The sequence below is a fragment of the Oryzias latipes genome, chromosome 16 (genome assembly GCF_053564925.1).
Source record: "Oryzias latipes strain Hd-rR chromosome 16, Olatipes_Hd-rR_3.1".
Taxonomy (NCBI): domain Eukaryota; kingdom Metazoa; phylum Chordata; class Actinopteri; order Beloniformes; family Adrianichthyidae; genus Oryzias; species Oryzias latipes.
In genome coordinates, this window is record NC_136252.1 from 20,842,075 (window position 1) to 20,860,774 (window position 18,700).

The window sequence follows — 18,700 nt, forward strand, 5'->3', positions numbered from 1 at the left end:
TTCTGCGATTACCTAAATTTCCCACCTACACACTTATTACACAGCAAGAAGAGCCATTGTCACAGATACACCAAATACATCATGTGAGAGAATGGCTCCTTTTTCTGCGGGTTGGAAAAGGGCAGAGAAGAATGAGAAGTAAGTGGAGAGTCAGAGGGAAGTCGGACAAAGCAATGTCAACCCCCCCGAGGCCAGATTAAGCCATTGTGTAATTCAAGCTTGTGCGCCCCGCCCAGCTTGATCCCTTTAAACGCACTCAGACGTTCTCCTTCATAAAATATACTCCATTTTAAAGAGCATAGCAACAACGTTGCCATGCAACAAATTTCTTTATCACTTCATTATTTCATTGGTAGATATTACTTGGTAGACTGCGAACACATGCTTTCCAATATTATTTAAAGTAACTTTTGGACAGTAGTACAACTGCACTAAATCAACATCCATGAAAGAATGCTATAAGATTCTAAAAACTATTATATAATATTAATGTGAATAGTCTGAAGGATTCATACAGAATCTTAGTTCTTATGGACAGAGATCTCTGTAATCTGCAGAGCCAATTTCCGACTGGGGGTGAACAGCCCCTGCTGCTCCAATTACAACTGTCAAGCTTCATCCTCAAGTTTTGTTTCACTTCCTCCTTTTATTATTTCCTTGCTTTTCAAGTCTTTCTGCCATTCTGCTCCAGTTGTTTCACCATCACCCAAATATCAGACTGGATCTGGAAAGTTCAGATCAGTTCTGCTTCTTAATTCAACACTTTCTATTAAAAAAATCTAATTTTACTCACATTACCTGTGTCGGAGTAAATCAGATTTCATTCTGTACCTCTCAATTCCAAAAGAGTGAGAGTCAAACCAAAATAAATGCACAGGTATGCTTGGTCAGGCTGATCCACTTTCTCACAGTTGTTGTTAAACACATTAAACTGTAAAAATTATTTCCTTGGCAGAAACATCTGCAACCAAATTTGTATCAAGTCCCTTGAAAAAGTAAAATAATGAAGCAGACGTTTGCGCTTACTGACTATATTTCAGCTACCGGTACATGCTTTTGTTTTAGGATCTGTTTTTTTTTGCAAGTTAAAAAAAAAAAGCGAAAACATTCTGCTCCATAATGACAACCTGTTACTCTGGCTTTGTGTAGCTTCAACAACCTTGTTTTGTCTCCTTCTAGTGGACAATAGTGACACAGCTGAAGTCTTGTAAGTGCAAGCCCGTCTTCCCACATATTAGTCATTTATTTTTTTTACTGACACCATTCTAAAATTTTAGCTAAACTTTTGCATGTAAAAAAACTGACATTGTGTCAATTAAATATGGCAGAAATGTGAATTAATAGAGTAATTTCTGTCAAACGTATTTTGAAAAGGTTTACTTACACTATGGATAAAGTGATTTGAACAGTGCTTTTTATAGAGTGACCAGCGCTTCACCAGTTTCTGTCACAGACACAGTTTAGTCATCCACATATAAAAACAATTATGGGACAACCACACACAATCGGATAAAAACCCAAAGCAATCGGATGATCATTTTACAGAAACATATTTAATTCATGCATGCAGTACCAGTACAAGCTTGTTTGTAATCAAAGAGTCTTTAGAATTCATTTGGCTTTTTTAACCTTTAAAATTATAAATACAAACATATTTCCCCCTAAAATAAGCAAATATACCAACCGCGTGTTTGCAAACATATACACATAGCTGCTAAATTTCCGTGCAAACATACAAACGCTGATTGACTTGTGTGACTTTGGGACTTTGCTTGAGTTTCTTCCTGTTGTGCTCCATCTGATGGTAAATCCACAGGTCAAGGTCTCAGAGTTCTGTCATCAACAAGGCTCTCAGGATTTTCTCTCTGTCCAGCCGTATTTCCTCTCCGCTGCAAAGGAACACACAGGTTTGCAACAGATCAACAACTTTTGGCACTTGTACAATTATAAAGGCGGAGAAATAACACAACAGTACTCAGTCAAATAAAAATATAACAGATTTCTTTTTGGTTTTAAAGAAGTGAACAGTTAAAACCATTGTTTTACATCAGATTTTTTAAATGAGAAAATATAATCACATTAAGAAGGGTTTACAGAAAATTGTAGTGGTATATGCATGGAACGTCTTAGTTATTGTACAAGGCTGCACTCTTCCTTCAAAACTGAGTTTTTCTTACTTTTAAACTAAATATAACAACCAATTACTTATATTTATTTATTTTTTTGTTAAAGATCTGGACAGATATTTAACAACAAGCCAATAAGAATTTGAAGGATCCGAACAACTGAATTTGTGTGGTTTCAGTTTACAAGATAAAAATAGGATTTGATTCATGGTCCTTTTTAAAACTAAGTTTGTTTGGTCGGGGGAAAAAAACGTTTTTTCCTGCCAAAAATATATATATTCCTGCCATGGTGATTGGTCCAGGTGAGGGACAAAAAACGCAGATTAACAGCTAGCAGGAAGATGAATAATTAATAATTAATTTCATGAATACCTAAAAATTTGATGTGCTAAGAAGCTCAAGTTATAACCCAGAGCAATGATTGGCAAAAACGTAAATTTTGACATGAAACAAAGGCAAAGAGAAACAATCAAGCTTGCAGTGAAAGGAACAAGAAAACAAAAGTGAGTCAACAAAAACCTTGGAATATGAACTATAAAACCCAAGGCTGCCGCATTCAGTACCTCAAACCCAGCGTGACAACAAATTAAGAGAAAAAGTTGCCAGAATACAAAGTATGGAATTGAAGGACAAGGTTTTATAAGAGCAAAAACACAAAGATCATATGATCCATGAACCATTACAGGTTGCAGACCTTTTTCTGCACATAAGTTTCTTTTCCTCTTTTTTCTTGGTCATAATAAAGCAAACGAACAGATGCAGAGAATTTTCTTTGTTCAATGAGAAGAAAAAAATTGAAAAAACATTGGCTTTATGTTTTGTAAAAAACATTCTGTTCACAATGTTCTTCAATTTCTTACGTCTTCATCTTATGAATGCTAGTACACCATAAATACAAAAAAGCGGGATTTCAAGTAAGTATGACATATTATCTAAGTTTATTTGACTTCACATGAGTCAGAGGTGGCAAAGGCAGCAGTAAGTGCCATGTTGAACAGAACCTCTGAAATATTTTAGTTCCTCTTGCCTCCAAATCTCTCCCTTGCTTGTTTTGTATTCTATTGCAAGCCTAATAATATAACTTATAAAAAAACCTTAAACATTGAAATATAGTTGCAGAAAACTGCTATTTTAACTATTTTCTTTAAAATTATCAAGTTGGACTTTTTTTTCCAAATATGCTGAGAATAAAGCAAGGGCAAATGTAAGCAGTTGTTTCAATTAAAGGATCTGTACATTTGAAATACAATTGTTTCTTTTCCTTTTTTTTATTAAATTAACCTACGCCATCTTTTCATGTGACTGAAAAGATGGCGTACAAGATGCAGAGCAAATTTCAAGTGTCTTGAAATTTCCCTTGAGAGGATGCTTGAGTGAATTTACCAAAGCCCATGCGCGTTACCTGTTGTTATGAGTAGCGAGGTAAGGGACCACATGAGGGATGGAACTATGGTGGTAGGAGGGGGAGAGATGTGGGGAAGGCGAGGGAGTAAGACGGCATGGACTACGCAGCTCCAGTGATGGCATTTTATCCGCCTGGAATACACACCAATGCATGCACACATGGTCATTTGTACCTTTACTCAGCGAGAATGCAGACATTGATAAAGCATTTGCTGGAGTCTAATTTTCAAATGTGAAAGGTGTTGGTCACCTGGGGGTAGATGGATGGCTGGATCTGTTTGTCCAGTGAGCCGCTGGATCCTGACTTCCCTGTGCTCTGAGAGGAGATGGCTGCAAGTGCTTCTGGTAGATTCTCCTCATCCTCATGGTTACTGGTTAGCAAATAGAGAGTGAATACTTTTACGTGACCTTCAGATACATAGGAACAAAATGTCAGAGAAAGCAGGCCTATTGCTGCAAGCACTCAATGGAGCAGTCACGGCAGACAATTTGCCACCTACATGAGTGCAAGCCCTTGAAGGGAGAACAGACCCGCAGCAGTAATGAAAGGCTGCGTCTACTCACAAGCTGAACTGTCGGACCAATCGTTTCCTGCGGTTGGTGCTTGGGTTGGCTTTGGCGTGTAGGCCCTCCAGTGTTGAGTTGAAGTCCTGCTGGAGGGATGTTTTGTCTGCAGTCAAGCTGGATGCAGCTGAGTCTTGAGATGAGCTTTGATACCTGATGAGAAGAGTCGCAGGAGATTAAGAGGATTAAGTCCTGGTACAGGAAAGCCTACAAGTACAAGAAAGGGAGGTACTGGCCTGTCATTGAAGGTTTCATTGGAATTCTTCCCTCTGGGTGTTGTTGGGACCTCCTTCTTATTTTGGAGTATGAGGGGAAAAATGGAAATAATCAAGTCAATGTTGCTGAATACTATAAAGTAAAAGAAAAATGGTAGTCACCCTGAAAGCTGCTTCCATCTGTGCCTTAAGGATGTTACATTTGAGGTGATCTGGGAGAACTCCTGGTGAAGCAGGAGGATGCAGAGACTTTTCTGAAAGTTGCTTCTCCTCTCCCTACCAGGAGTGGGAGGAGTAGTAAGGTGAGGAGGTCAGCAGAGCAGGGACAAATAAAAGTGTGAGGAAAATGTCTGACCTTGTTGTCGATGTTGATGTGCAGTGAGGGCCACGGGGCAGGATCGCTGTCAGACTCCAGAGCTTTCAGCAAAGACTGAGAGATTTCCAACTCATCCTGAGGGCAGGGAGGAGCTCGACGTTCTACATTCAGCACATAAAGTAAAAAATACATATAATTGGATAATTGGAGGTTGAATTAACATTTTTTTCTCCACAAATGCTTAAAATGTACATTGAAATTCACAAAACAGCTAAATATTATTGATACAATTCTTGCACTTTGTGCTTTAAAGCTTTTGTTTTTGTAACTGAATTGTATTGATAAAATATTATTGATAATAAAATATTATTAATAGAATATTATTGATAGAATTCAGTTACAAAAACAAAAGCTTTAAAGCACAAAGTGCAAGAATGAAATAGGATAAATATCAATAGGTTTAAGAGATTATTAACCCTATTTGACATTTTGTTCCAGACAGACATATACAGAAGGAAATTATAGTGTGTTGCTCAAACTAAAAGTGACATTTAGGCTTAAACCAAGTAAATTTACAGCTGCATATTTTATTTTCAGCCCTACGCTTTGCAAACCCTCATTAACAAAATGCATTTCTTACTGAAAAAAAGTGATACTTCATGAGGGTGGATTACTAAAAGAGCCTCCTCGAACATTTGCATTTGTACTCACACACAAATCAACCCAAATTCAATTCAAATGTGGAGCAAATGTGGCCTCTAGGCGATGAACTGAAGGAATAAACTTTAAGCTAAGACCAACATTGCCGTTTTTAAATTAAAGATTGTTAGTTGACATGCAGTGTGAGAACAGATGTCTTAACAGTGAGCCTTGTGTTTAAATGAAAGGGTCTTTATTTCCAAACTCACTCTCAAAAACCGGAAAAGTTAATTGTTTTCTTTTGTTTTCATTTAATTTAGGGTGACACCCTTTTGTGGAATTGGTGCAACCTAAAGCTGACTAATGCCTTGTACACACCCTATCAGGGTGTGTACAATTTCAGTGCAACTTTACAACACAAACTAAGATGTAACTGTGCTTTACCACAAAACCTTTGGCAAGGTTAACTGATAAAGACAGAAAAAAATAGGAAATGATTCAACTTAAGTGTTTTTTTCCTGTTACTGTTTTGAGAATTATCAACACTAGTCAGCAGAAAAACACTTCAAAAGAAGACATAATGACACAATAGACATGTTTGATAATGATGATAGACACGAGCCCCTAAGAATTGAATCTCAAAAGGTAACGACTAAAGGTTAAGTTCCAAGAAATGCTAGATGTCCCGGGAATGGAGCAATTTATAGGTTGAGTTTGTCAGAATTATATAAAACATCACAGACTGGATGAAAAATATTGGAATAACTTGACAGTCACTGGAAAAATTTGAAACAGCTGCTTTACAGACACACCGGCAGCATTCAGGATGGTCCTTTTGCAAAAATATGCTGCATCACAGCAGTTTAAGCAAGCAGCCACTCCTTTGTTTGGGAGGCCAAACAAGCCTTCAAAGAAAACATTTAGAGAAGTGAATCCTTGGTATCACTGCCAAAACACTGCATCTATTATTCCATGATTTATGGCTGAGGATCAGCTATATTTTATCACATTGTCAACCAAAACCAAAGTTTTGGGTTTGGTGTAAACAAATGGTTTTTACATAACTAGGGATTTCGACTGACATTTCTTGAAATTATCAATTCTTAGATTATAAACTAACTCATTCTATAGTGATGCTGCTTTAATGGAGTCAAAATTATTTGATTCAAATAATTGTCATTTTAAAGTCAACTCTTGAAATAATTGCTTTATCTAGTTTAATCTGATTTTACCATAGTAGGAGGTTCCTTTATAGTTTCATTTTTATAAAAGTAGAAAACCTTTACTATGAACACATTTACTATAAAATTTGAAATACAACATTTGAAACATGGAAAATTATAACAGAAAATTACAAATAACCCAAAGCTTACTATATATCCCTAATAAATTAATGATTTGGCTGGGTCTTTAAATGGCGCCACACTAAGTCCAGATATATAAAGTAGAATAAAATAAAAGAAAGTTAGACACATGCAATGACTTTTGAGGCTGCTAGTACTCACTGTGCTTGGTGTGTGTGTGGCACAGCGTGTCTTGGCTGTGTGTGTGGCGGCGGTGGTGATGGTGGGTCTTGCCAGAATACAAGTTCTCGTTCTTGGATGAGCTGCATTGATGGTCTGAAATGGAGCTGCTCAGCGGGAAACTGAGGAGGACACAAGCAATCAAAGCAACCTTCCCCCAAATTCTAAAGATTTTTTTCTAAAGTTTAGAACTTTATGAAAGCTGATGATGGAAAAGACAAAGCAACAAATAAAAGATTTTGGCAGCATTTTGGCTTTCAGAAGTTTATTTAGATGTTAATTCTAGAAGTTAAGTGGCAACATTGCTGAAGGCCAGGTGTGATTCAGGTTGAAAAAAAAAGGCAGTTCACCATTAAACACACTGTAAACACCTGATCAAGGATTTTCGTTACCTGATATAACATTAATATAATGTTTCCATAGAATACATGATACCACACATGCACATGTTTAACAAAGGGCTACAATCTATAAATAAAGCAGCATCATTTCTGAACCTACACATGCTCAGAACTGGACCCTTTTCACCTGCTGGGAGTTTATACATTCATCCCTTATATAGCTTTACTTCAACCTAAGGGATTTTTTGACCATTTAGCCGTCACAAAACGTCTAAGACAGTTTTAAGGCAGAGCTGATACATTAACACACAAAAGGCACTCCAACACCACCTTTGATTACATAAAAAACAACCACATCCAATGAGAGGCACATTTGAGTTTACATTCAGTTTTGGAAACCATGTCGCTCAGTTCCATATATGTATCTAAATAAAGAGAAATGGAAATAAGCACGATGAACCAGAGCACTTAATGTTTGTGTACCAAGCTGTCTCAAGACAATTAAATCATAGTTTCAGAAAATTACTCAGCCAACTGATAACTACAGGAAGAAGAGTTTTTTTAATTTGTGTTTGCGTACATTTGGAAAACTGCCATCGGAAATGCAGGCAGAACCACCTTCAAAACAGATAAATAAGGGTAACGCTCAAGAAGTTTAAGTCATAATGACTCAGAAACATCCTAATGCATCGCTGAGTTATGACCCTTAGAGGGTGTAAAGTGCAGCAATAGAGGATTATGGGGCTCCTAATTTGACTCCATCAGCTGTGTAGCTGTTGACATTGATAAACTGGTAAAATTAATAATCCACACTCAAATAACTCCCCATTTTTCCACAAAACAGTCTCTGGTCTCTGTCCTTCAGCATAGTGTTGCTGCTCCACATCTTCTACTGCACACCTTTTAACATTTGCTCTTTGGGATTTGCCAAGAAGATGGACACCGATACACATGGGTAGACATGACGGATGGAGACAGAGGGAACAGATGAGGATGATTGAGGGATGTCCGTCTCCCTGGATTTTAAAAAGGTCAAAGGGCAGTCATGACTTTATCCCTGTGAACCAAACTGACAGATCCTTTAAGGGTGCTGCAGGTTCGCTTTGGGACTGGAGGACGAGAGGTCTCTGGACTTGTAGACTCAGACCTGAGCATGCCAGGTAGAGGATCACACATCATGGAGGCAGACGAGACACAAAGTCATGTTGATGAGTAACATGAAGGATGAGAAACAGACAATGTTGAGTATGGAGAAGGTAACTTGAGTTATTTCTCTGCCGATATTTAGGATTCAAGGCGTTACCTGTGCGAAGGCGTGGGTCTGGAGGGCTGTAGGTAAACCGGGGTCGTGAGCGTAGACTGGGATGGATGCCACAGCTCGTGACTGATGGGAATGTTGTGATGGTACTGCGGGGGGGACGAGAATCAAAGAGGAGTGGAAATGAAATGTTGCCACATGCCAGTCTGGTTATTTGTGTATTTGTTTGTTAAAGTGTGGGATCACTCACCGCATGCAGGCTGGGATCTGGGCTGGCGTGAGAGCTGCAAAAGAAAGCCAGTCATCAAGGTTTGCAGGTTTGAACAAAAACTGATATAACAGCAAACTTAGGCATGTTTTCCTGTTTGATCTGTCTGAGGAGATGAGAGTGGGAAATATCATTCCACTTTCTACTTTAAGTTCTTTTTTTTTTTTTGTAAAAGAAGCCACTTTTTTGTGAGATTCAAACTAATCTAGGCAATAATATGTTGATCAGGGTCAAGGATATGAAATGAAGAATTAATAAGCAGAATGGCCTTTAAAATACAGCACAGATAAAGAAGCATGTATATGTTTGCAGGGATTTTTACCTGATTTGTTGAGGCACAGCTGCAAAGACAGCAAATAGAACAAATATTACACAAGTTAGTAAATATGTCAATTTATTATATTCATATTCAAATTTGAAAACATTTTAAAGAATTACTTGTACAGTAGACATTATTCTGCCACATATTTATCATTAGGTCTTCCCCTCTTTTTTTTAAAGTTAAACCAATCATTGAAAGCTGATTTGTAGAGGCAACCACCAAGGGGATGTGCCAAAAGATTAACAACAAAATTGTCTTTTTCTTATTTTTTACTTCGATAATGAAACTTGTGCATCCGACTATGGTTGAACATTTTAGCAAAGTGAAAAGTACAAGAACTACCTTTAATGAATTTATGACTAAATTGGAAGTTTTTAGGACTTTGTTTTCAAGATTGCCTTACTTTTTAATGTCCATAATGGGATTTGAAATGACAGATTCGGTCAATGAGGTAAAACAAAGAATTGTGGGACTTTTATGAGGACAGTCAAGGACGAGACATGGGCTTTAGTCATCTGTGCTGACAAGACTCACCTTTGCAGAGCGAGTGTGAGCGGGAGGGGTAGCGTTTGCTCGGCATTCTCTCAAAGGTGCTGGCTCTCCTCATTCTGCCTCCATGAGTGGCTTGATATTCAGTCTTTCCACTGAGACAAAAAGAAGAATAAAATCCTTATATTTAATGAATGTTAAAGCTAGATTTTTGCTAACTTGCATCTTAAGATGCTTTAAGTCAACATTAAAGGAGGGTTTATTGTTTAGATGGCAGCAAGATTTTTGCATATGTATCAGTTATTTTGTAGTCTGCAAGGTAAGGTCCCTGAAATGATAATCTGATTATAATTTAATACAAAATTATGCCACAAGAGTTAAACAGAAACATATTTTCAGGCAACTTTTTAAAGAAGCAACAAAGTTTTGGAGTTGAAGCTGGTAAAGTCATCTTCTTCAATTTCATAACCCGATACTGAAGTGTTTGTTTTGCCTTCCAGCAGCTGTAACGCGAGTGTTTATGTACAGAAAGCCGTCATGCCACTTTGATTTTGATGCGCCAACAGATGACAGGAAGTGGTCTACGAGTGTGAGAATTTGCTGACCATCTCTGATAATAATCGAAAGAAAAAACAAACAATACAAGTGGAACAGCTCAGTCGCCATAGGAACAGATTCACGTAACCATAGATACGGTGTAACCATAGATACAAAGGCTCTGTTTTATTTGACAAACTATTCTCCATATGCTGCTAACTGCTGCTGGCTGCAACCACCTGAATGAAGAAGTGTGCCCCTCCCCAACACATTCAACTGCTCCACTCCACATTTGTGCTCTACCTGAATCTGAAGCGGGACCCTAGTCGCGTGAAGTCGCTGCGGCTGGTTGTGCTCGTGGCTGGCTGGCGCAGGCGAAAGAAGGCATGGCTCTCCACGGCACATTTCCACAGGTGTTTGCAGCTCTTGGCGCTGGCCAGCTGGAACACAAACGTGTGCTCCTGTTCCCGGCCCTTTCGACAGCCAGAAAACAAACCACTGTCAGTTCCCTTAGAGCCAGTTACAGAGAGTTTGCCACAGGAATATTAAAGAACACAAACCTGCTCATCGTCCTCCACCACCACCAATGTGAGGCGACTCTTTTTGAAATCCAGTCGAGTGATTTTGGGCCTGAGAAACACATTTTATTGCACAAATAATCCAACACCATCAATCAGAGAACAAGAACTTTGAAAACAAACTAAGCATGTTAGCAGTGTTTTTTAATGGCTCCCACTATTACAAGAGCTTAAAATGAACCATTTACTGAATCAAAGGTTTAGGCTTGCAATCAAACACCACTTAAAAAACATTATGCAATGTTGAATAACAGAAAAAAGAACAACAGCTTGTGGAGTTAGACTCAGTATTCTCTAATGTTGAAAAGAAAAAACCTTAAATTTGGGTTAAATTAAGTTTTGTACTAGTTACTCAATCAATTCTTCTACCCAGAAAAGGTAGAAGTAAAGAAAGTGGTAAAAACAATCTCACATTAGTGTGATAATCAACAACAGCAAAACCAGGTTACAGAAATGGTCTTAAACGATCTTAAACACCCACTCTGATCATCTTTTGATCCATTTCAAAAGTGTTCACTGTGGTCTTTTAATTATGATTTTCCTTTTAACTGAAATTTAAAGAACCTGTATCATCCTCTAGGACTCAGCATCTGCAGAGCTACAGTATTTAATTAGAAATTCACCTCTGAGTTGTGGGCAGGACTGTTGTTGTGGAGCAACCCCACCCAACCTCCCTTCACAACCCCAATGTAATATTAGTGGTGCAACAATAGTGGCGAGCAATATTTGAGCTATCCAGTCAAACTACTGAGCCAGATGCTAACTCTGATGTGGACATCGAAAGGGTACACGGATCTAGTCATTTACAAGTCTGAATGGACCGGATCAGGAGCTTGTGGCCCGCTCATTTACTATGTCATTACTAAACAGCATTTTTTTGTCTGCTCCATTCACAACGATTTAAATAAAGAAATTCTCAGAAATGGAATTTTAAGCTTACAGTAATTTAATAAACATATGTCCTCCATCATCAGAAAAATGCCACATGAGCATGTTCACAACACAAAATTAAAAAAAAAAAATCTCAATTTTCATCAGAGTGGGTTTTTAAGGCTTTGAAAATCAATGGTCAATGTGGTTTAAATGATTCAAACATTCGAAAAGTACTAAATAAATTTATTAAAGAAGTTTAAAAAAAACAAATGTTTTTTTTAATTCTAGAATTTAGCACCAAACTTCACTAATGTTTGATTTCACTCACCACTTACCAAAAGAAAAGCCCAATTTTGTTGGAGTCCTCAAAAACCAAGATGCCCGTTGGAGTGAGACCAAGTGCATATTCTCCTCCATCTCTGCCCTATAAGCAGACATTTGGTTCCATTTAGTTATTTAACTTTGCAAACAAATCAGCTGAAATTTGTGAAAGAAATTTCAAACACCTTGACGAGGTGCATGTCCATTCCATAGAGCTCCAGCCACTTGCATTTGTTGAGAAAATCAATCTCAGCTTGAGACGGACTCTTCCCCCTGAGGGTGAGAGACAGAAGATGCAGCGTTTGGCTTTTGAAACAGACATGTCACTCCTTCTGTCACCTCGCCTCTGACCTTTACGGGCCGCTTGGACCCAGAAAAATAAGAATCAGAAAAGTAACTTGCTGCCTGACCTAAGATTGGTGATTTCTGGAAAAAACACCCAGTGTGTAAAGTCTATCTGAATCCCTGGTTTTGTATGTGAACTCAGCACACACTAAGGGGTTTTTCATGACCCAGTGAGGTGCTGCATACAGTATCAGTAATTTAATCTGAGATAGATGTAATCGGAGCATGGCTGGGTTAAACTGCCGGGAATCAATCAAGACCCTTCAGAGATTAATCTCATAATCCTTCACATGGATCAGTCGTAGGGAGGCTGAGGCAGAGGAAGCCAGTGCAGAGGGAGAGTGAAATTAGATGCTCTCGCCTCTAATAATTCAGGCGCTTACAGGTGAAAGGAAGAAAGAGTTTCTTTTTTTGTTCATGCTCTGCTTTCTGACCCACTTGGGAGACTCGTTTGGGTCAAGCTGCTGGCAACTGAAAGGCCCTCAGTGGGAAATTTCTGCCGCCGTGAGAACTACTGTGTAAACTAGTTACATTATTTTTGTGAAAGTATGAACGCAGAAGCAGGGGTCGCTCGTGATGTTTCATCTTTCCACGTTCCTCCTCACCTGAGCTGCAGCCACCTGCTGAGGATGTCCGCCTCCATGGTCTCGCTCTGTTTGGGAGTGAATCGAAACTCTGACACCAGCTCCAGAGTGTGCTCCAACGGGTCACAGTCCCCCAGCTCACCTGCAGGTGAATGCACACAAACACAGCTGGAATAGAGATGCACAAGTGCTCGCCCCTGACAGCAGCAGGTGGATCGAGCTACAAAAATGCACCATTTGCCTTACACAGACAGCAAGGAAAACATTAGTAAGCCTGAATCTGAGACGGAATTGAATGTTTCTCGGCTTTATGGGAGATAATCTGCAGCCTTTCTGATGTCAACCCCTTCGGCAGCACATCTACCTGTCCTGCAGGTTGACAAATGTCCTTTATGGCGTATGATGCTGTAACATTTCAACAACCTTCAGCTGCTGTTATGCTGTTATGTTGTAAGTCTACATGCCTCTGTAGAATTGAAACTTGCATTTGACACAGTTTATTTAGTTGGAACATAAAAGAGTCATACATCACTAGAATAAAAACAAAATGAAAACATCATATTGAAAATACATGTTTTAAAAGAAAGAATGCTTTGGAGTTGTATTATGACTAAACTGATCAGAATAAATGCTGTGAAAAGTGCTAAATCTAGCTAAACTGCTAACAAAAACTTGGAAATGTACCTACTTTGTAAACAATATGCCGCCAGCTCCACTGACACATCATACGGACATTTCAATCTGTTGAGAGAAAACCAAACTCTTATGAGCCTCTGTTTCTTACACATATCAAAACAACAGCTTGTTTGTGCAGGTGAGACACCAAAGTGGCTGTGTGCCCTCGCCAGTGAGTATGCAAGCATGAGGGAGGATATATCAAGGAGAAGAGTAGCAACCTTTTTCCTAAAATAAGCAGCCCTCCACTGTTCTTGATCTTCAGCTTTATAATAGAGCTGAACTCTGGGGATCTGTGGCCCAGATAGAAGGAGCACGCCGCCTAAACGTGTGTTCGTGCAGCCAGGTCTGCGTTTGTGTGTGGGAAAAAGATGCCGCGGCACAGAGGTCGCAAGAACTTCAGTGGAGGTGACCCGCATGCAGCCAAGCATGTTTATCATGTGTGTGAACTGCTGATAAGAAAAAGGACATCCTCGCAGACAGGGAGCAGGAAAGTTAATGCTTCCCTTCCTCTGCTGTGTGTTAACCATTTATTTGGGTCAATTATCTTCTAACAACAACAAAGAAATGATGTAAAAATAAGATGCGACAATAATGAACAAAGTTGGATTCACAAACTTTAAAATGCAGATTAAAAGGGAGAAAAACACATTAAATTACCTTTCTAAAAGTCTGAGTTTATTATTTATTTCATATTTATTTGTTGGTCTTTCATTACTTTAAAGACAATATCAACTCAAATTGCAGTCATTTGAATTTTCAGCAGTCAGCGCATGCCTTGAACATGGATGACCAGCAGCGTCTTTAAAATGACAACAAAGCATTTCAATATTCATAAAACTATTCTAAAACAGAAATTGGAATTAGGCTTTGGTAATGAATCAGGTAATTATTTAAGGGGTGGCCTGCAACTGCAAAGGAATTTTATATTTATATATGTACATTTATAATTTGATAAGCAACAAAAAAAAGGACATCAGTTCTCAAAAGAACAGAAAAAAGATCTCTGATAAGCTCTTTTGATTGGTTCGACAGCCTGAAAGCTTATCCAGGTACGTTTTTCAATCAGAAAGCAGGTTACCTCCAAAGAGCCGCTAGAAATTGTTATGCCTGGTTTTAAGGCTCAAAGTCACAAGTGTCACCCGAACACTAAAAAAGGTGGCAAACCTTAAAATATTGTGTTTTAAACAGGATTCACCAATTCAGCAAAGAAAAGATGTACATGTATTCTTTGTTTAAAATGTGAACAAGTATTGTTTATTACTATTTTGAAGTGTAAAATAACTTAATTATATAATTTAAAATTTAAATCACATTTTTTGGTTTTTAATATCTCCTCTTAAAACGTCATTATGGTTTTCTTAGTTACATATTAGGGTATCAAATATGCTACCATGTAACGGTCTTTAAATGACACAATTATTTCAGTATAAAAAGATAATTGACACAAAAGCTAAGGGCTTCTAAAAGCAATTTGTAGGTGGCTGATTGAAGCATCATGTGTTGATGTGAGTTTTTTCCTGTGAAACTTACTTGCCAGACAAAATGTCTTGTCGAAGCTGCAACACAAACAAATACCTGTTGATGTGACGAGAAAAAGAAGGTAAACCACTGGATGCATTTGCTCCTCACTGACACACACAATTTGCATGAACAAGTCTCTGTCCAGTCGGCCTTGATTTGATTCTGCCCACAGCAGCAAAGTAATTAGCCCCGTGTCCCCGTTGGACCTAAATGCTGGGCTCCAGGGAGCACAGAGTGTGTGCATGGCTGGTGTGTGAAAATAGATGTGTGTCTGACTTTTACCGTGTGAATTCCTCACGCAGGTTATTTGGCTCTGATGAGTAAAATTTCACCCTGAAGAACAGTCTGTTCTGCTGCCCGTCTAGAAGACGCAAAGAAAAGTTGTGGAAAAAGATGAAGCGGAGGGGGAAAAAAAAGATTTTATTACATCTTTCATTTTTAAGTTGCACCTATTTCATGTTCAAGCCCCAAAATTTGAATTGGCTGTAATTTCTGAGCAGCCTGGTATTTTCCTTCTAAATGTTAACATTAATGAGACTCTTTCTGGCTACTGCAAAATCCACCTCTGCTTCTCCATTTATCCCCCTGGTAGAAACTAGAGAGCAAACAGGCGAACAAACAGACGAACAGCGCCTAATGCACATGCTAATCACCATGTCAACATTAGATAATACTCCACCTGCTGCCCTCATGCTCACACAGCACTTTCTGCTGCACACTCTCGTCAGAAAAGCACTCCGAGGCAACTTACCGTGGATCTGCTTCTTTATGGGCTTGGACAAATCCAACCAATGCTAAAAAGAAAAATGACAAAAGTGAGGGAACATTTTAATGACGAATACATTTGTGGTTCATGCAGATGGAAATGAGAGCTTGTTACTCACTGAAACTTGATCGGTGTCCATGAACTGCAAACCAAAGTAGTCTGTCTCAATCAAATCAAGGTAATACATGATCTGATCAAAAAGTTCTTGGCCTTTGGCTTTACTCTAGAAGACAAAACACAAATCTGATTTTAGTTTTGCCGGAATGCCAACAAATTAGTTTCTAAGTGATAAAAGTGGCGATAAAAGGGTCAGCAGGCAGTTTCCCTAAATCATTCAGAACCAGATACAGGATTTGTGCTGGGTTAAAGCTGATGTAAAGATAGGTGACCCCCGTAAACCACAAGGACGCATGAGCTTTATAGGATCCGTTTACAACCAGATGCGCCTCATCTCTTTATGTGAAGAAGCAAGCCGGGTCTGAACCATAAAAACAACTAAAGGAAATGTGGAAACAACCTCGTACTTTGGATCCTGATCATCAGTCTGACCCTCCTCGTGGTTTGAGGGAAATCCTGTTTATTCTTTTAATTTAGAGAGGTCTTTCAACAGCTTAGTCTCCACGGCAAGTGAGATTTTATCCATTTCTAGATCTCCATGGGTTTGATTTGACACAAGGGGAGTGTTCTCTTTACTCAGCTCCTGTATCTGTATCGCTGCTTGTTGGAAAATAAAAGCATGAGAACAAACTTGTTTCAGCACAGCTGTGACTAAGCCACCATCTTGACAGACCATGTGTCACCCATGTGAGCTGTAGCTTTGTTTCATTTCTGTGATCTTCCTTTAGCAGGACAAGAGAAAAAGCTTTCAAGCTGGATCACCTGCAGCACACCGGCCGAGCGTTTCACAAGTGACGCACGCAACAGCTTCAGTGACACACAACACAACCTTTAAAATGAAAACATCTTATGAGGAGTCACTTACGCACACATGCCCACACACTCGCTCATCATCCCACCTACCCCTCACACACATGAAGCGCTTGTCTGTGGCACAGAGTCCCTGTGGTGGTAAATCAAATCAAGGAGTGGAAGGGGGAAAAAAAACTTTGAGTGGAAGAGGGCGCAAGGGGAGGAGGAGGAGAAAAACAAGGATGTGGAGGGAAATGATGAGCACGAGAGGAGGAGGTGCAGTGGCGATGTAAAAGAAGATTATGAGGGAAATTGCACAAGGAAGGGAGCCAGAAGCGGAGATTGCTTGAGGAAGATCAAATGCGGGCAAACGGAGGGAAAAGAGAGGGGAGGTTTGATGCTGCAAAGGAACAAAATGAGAGAGGAGATGCATCATTTAAGACCTCCCTGCAGGAAGAGCAGTAAAGTGCAAAGTTATGAAGGAGTGATCACACCATCATCTGTCAGTGGCTCACCAATACACACAACTAATACAGAAACTAAACTTTGACAGCTTGAGCAACCAACATGAAGGGTTACAAATATTGGAAAGGGGGTTAATATGGAGTTTAAATGTTTTTCCTATCCTTAAAAATAATTTTAAAAGATTGAAATGATCAAAACAGATTAATTAAATTTCTCAAAACCTTGCATATGTCTGAATTAACTCCAGAGTGCATATAATGTTGGACGGGACACCAAACCCAAAATGACCCCGTGGAGCCCCTGGGGCCACACCCTGCCCACCCTGTCTGGCCACCCTCACTTTGTTGACAACAGTCAGCTCCCCAGAACTCACAGGTAAATCCACCACCAGGTCCCTGCCGTCCAGCAGCAGGACGCGGCAGGTGATGCTGCTTCTCGCCGTCCCCGCCGCCTGGATGTGGGCCGAGCCTCCCCCGGTGACCACGGCGGGCGCGTGGACGACCTGCTGCTGATGGGGCAGGAGTAAGGGGTTCCCGGTCACCCCTCCCGCTCCACCGTTACTGTCCCGCTCGACCCTCTCTCTCATTGCGAAGCGGCGAGTGAACGTCCGGCGCAGAAACCCCATCATCTTCCTTTGATCCACGCGGAGAGCGGCTGCGTGTCGTGTCCGCGAAAAGTGCTCCACGCTGGTAATTCCCGCCGCTCTTTCAGTTCGTCCTCCCCGGGGCGAAGAGTGAGTCGCTCCGCAGGTTCGGAGACTTCTCCGATCGGCGCTCCTCAGGCGGCAGCGGGGGACTCCGGCCGCATGCTAATCAACCTCACGCGTATCATCGAGACGTCAACCAGTTGATGATCTGCCAATCATCCGGTCCGGTGTGAGCGACTTTGTCACCCGAAAGCCCGCCGCGCTCCCCCCCTCTTCCCTCTCCAGTCCGTCCGTGCACCTGCTCCGCTCGCTGTTGCGCTCAGACGCGGAAAAATCACGGAGAAAACGCTGCCCCGACGCTCCGCAGCGGGAACCCTGAGTCACACGGATTCTGGGAGGGAGGGGACAATTATCACCACCTCTGGACCGGACCGGACCTCTGCGATCGCTGCGCCTCCCCCCCACAGGCGAACCGAAACTATCGCACACCTCACAGGTAAAAGTCAAGCAGCGAAACTGGACAAACAGCACGATCTGCGCCTGCGTAAAAACAGCGCACAACAAACTTCTGTTCCTCCCGACTGACCGACCCATCAGGGCCAGAGAACCAGCGCCACCTGTCTGTCATAGGCCCCTGGCTGTGTGGGAAAGGTGAGGCAGTCGTTACAGGTCTTGAATCTTTTTATGTCGACTTTTTAACGAACCCCAAAATCACTGGAAGCGTGCGTCACGGCGCGTCTCTGCTCCAAAACCTTTAGGAAAAAAATCAATCAAAACTACTATCAACTTTAACTGTTACAACGAAAAACGCAGAGTAAGATCATTTCATCAATAGAAAGGAGAGGTAAAGAGAATATTTTTAAACTCCTCATTTTTTAGGATTGCTGGTCATTCCACTGGAAAAAAAACATGATTCTTTCATGTGTTCTTTTTTTACCCTCTGTACCTTCATTTCAAAAATATTTACAACTTTGAAGAAGATATTAATAAACTCTAACATCAAGAGAAAGAT

At 40.1% G+C, this 18,700-nt stretch overlaps 1 protein-coding gene across 3 annotated transcripts; it reads right to left on the minus strand.

The window, feature by feature from the left end:
* Positions 1-1,533: 1,533 nt before the first annotated feature.
* epb41l4b (erythrocyte membrane protein band 4.1 like 4B) lies at positions 1,534-18,346 on the minus strand. 3 transcript variants are annotated; one of them, XM_020710178.3, is made up of 23 exons: positions 17,416-18,346; positions 15,787-15,891; positions 15,654-15,696; positions 15,185-15,263; positions 14,912-14,956; positions 13,392-13,444; positions 12,725-12,845; positions 11,960-12,047; positions 11,789-11,877; positions 10,563-10,632; positions 10,306-10,475; positions 9,511-9,620; positions 8,977-8,995; positions 8,637-8,670; positions 8,432-8,535; positions 6,770-6,909; positions 4,665-4,786; positions 4,472-4,585; positions 4,331-4,386; positions 4,095-4,247; positions 3,781-3,901; positions 3,529-3,662; positions 1,534-1,889 (listed from the first exon to the last, which is right to left on the minus strand). In XM_020710178.3, exons 1-23 carry the CDS (start codon positions 17,668-17,670, stop codon positions 1,826-1,828), a joined length of 2,289 nt encoding a protein of 762 aa, XP_020565837.1. In that variant the 5' UTR covers positions 17,671-18,346; the 3' UTR covers positions 1,534-1,825. The 3 variants fall into 3 exon arrangements, with proteins under 3 accessions (XP_020565837.1, XP_020565838.1, XP_020565839.1); XM_020710179.3 differs by having other exon boundaries at positions 4,331-4,383; positions 17,416-18,340; XM_020710180.3 differs by lacking the exon at positions 3,529-3,662 and having other exon boundaries at positions 17,416-18,340.
* Between the last annotated feature and the right edge of the window lie 354 nt (positions 18,347-18,700).

What these genes read in the sequence shown, in the direction of transcription:
- epb41l4b (XM_020710178.3), bottom strand. Translation starts at nt 17,670, where the DNA reads ATGATGGGGTTTCTGCGCCGGACGTTCACTCGCCGCTTCGCAATGAGA. An exon ending in AGACCCACGCCTTCGCACAG is followed by an intron (nt 6,910 to 8,431) that starts GTAACGCCTTGA and finishes TGTCCTCCTCAG; the next exon opens with TTTCCCGCTGAGCAGCTCCA. An exon ending in CTCGCTACTCATAACAACAG is followed by an intron (nt 1,890 to 3,528) that starts GTAACGCGCATG and finishes GTTCCTTTGCAG; the next exon opens with CGGAGAGGAAATACGGCTGG.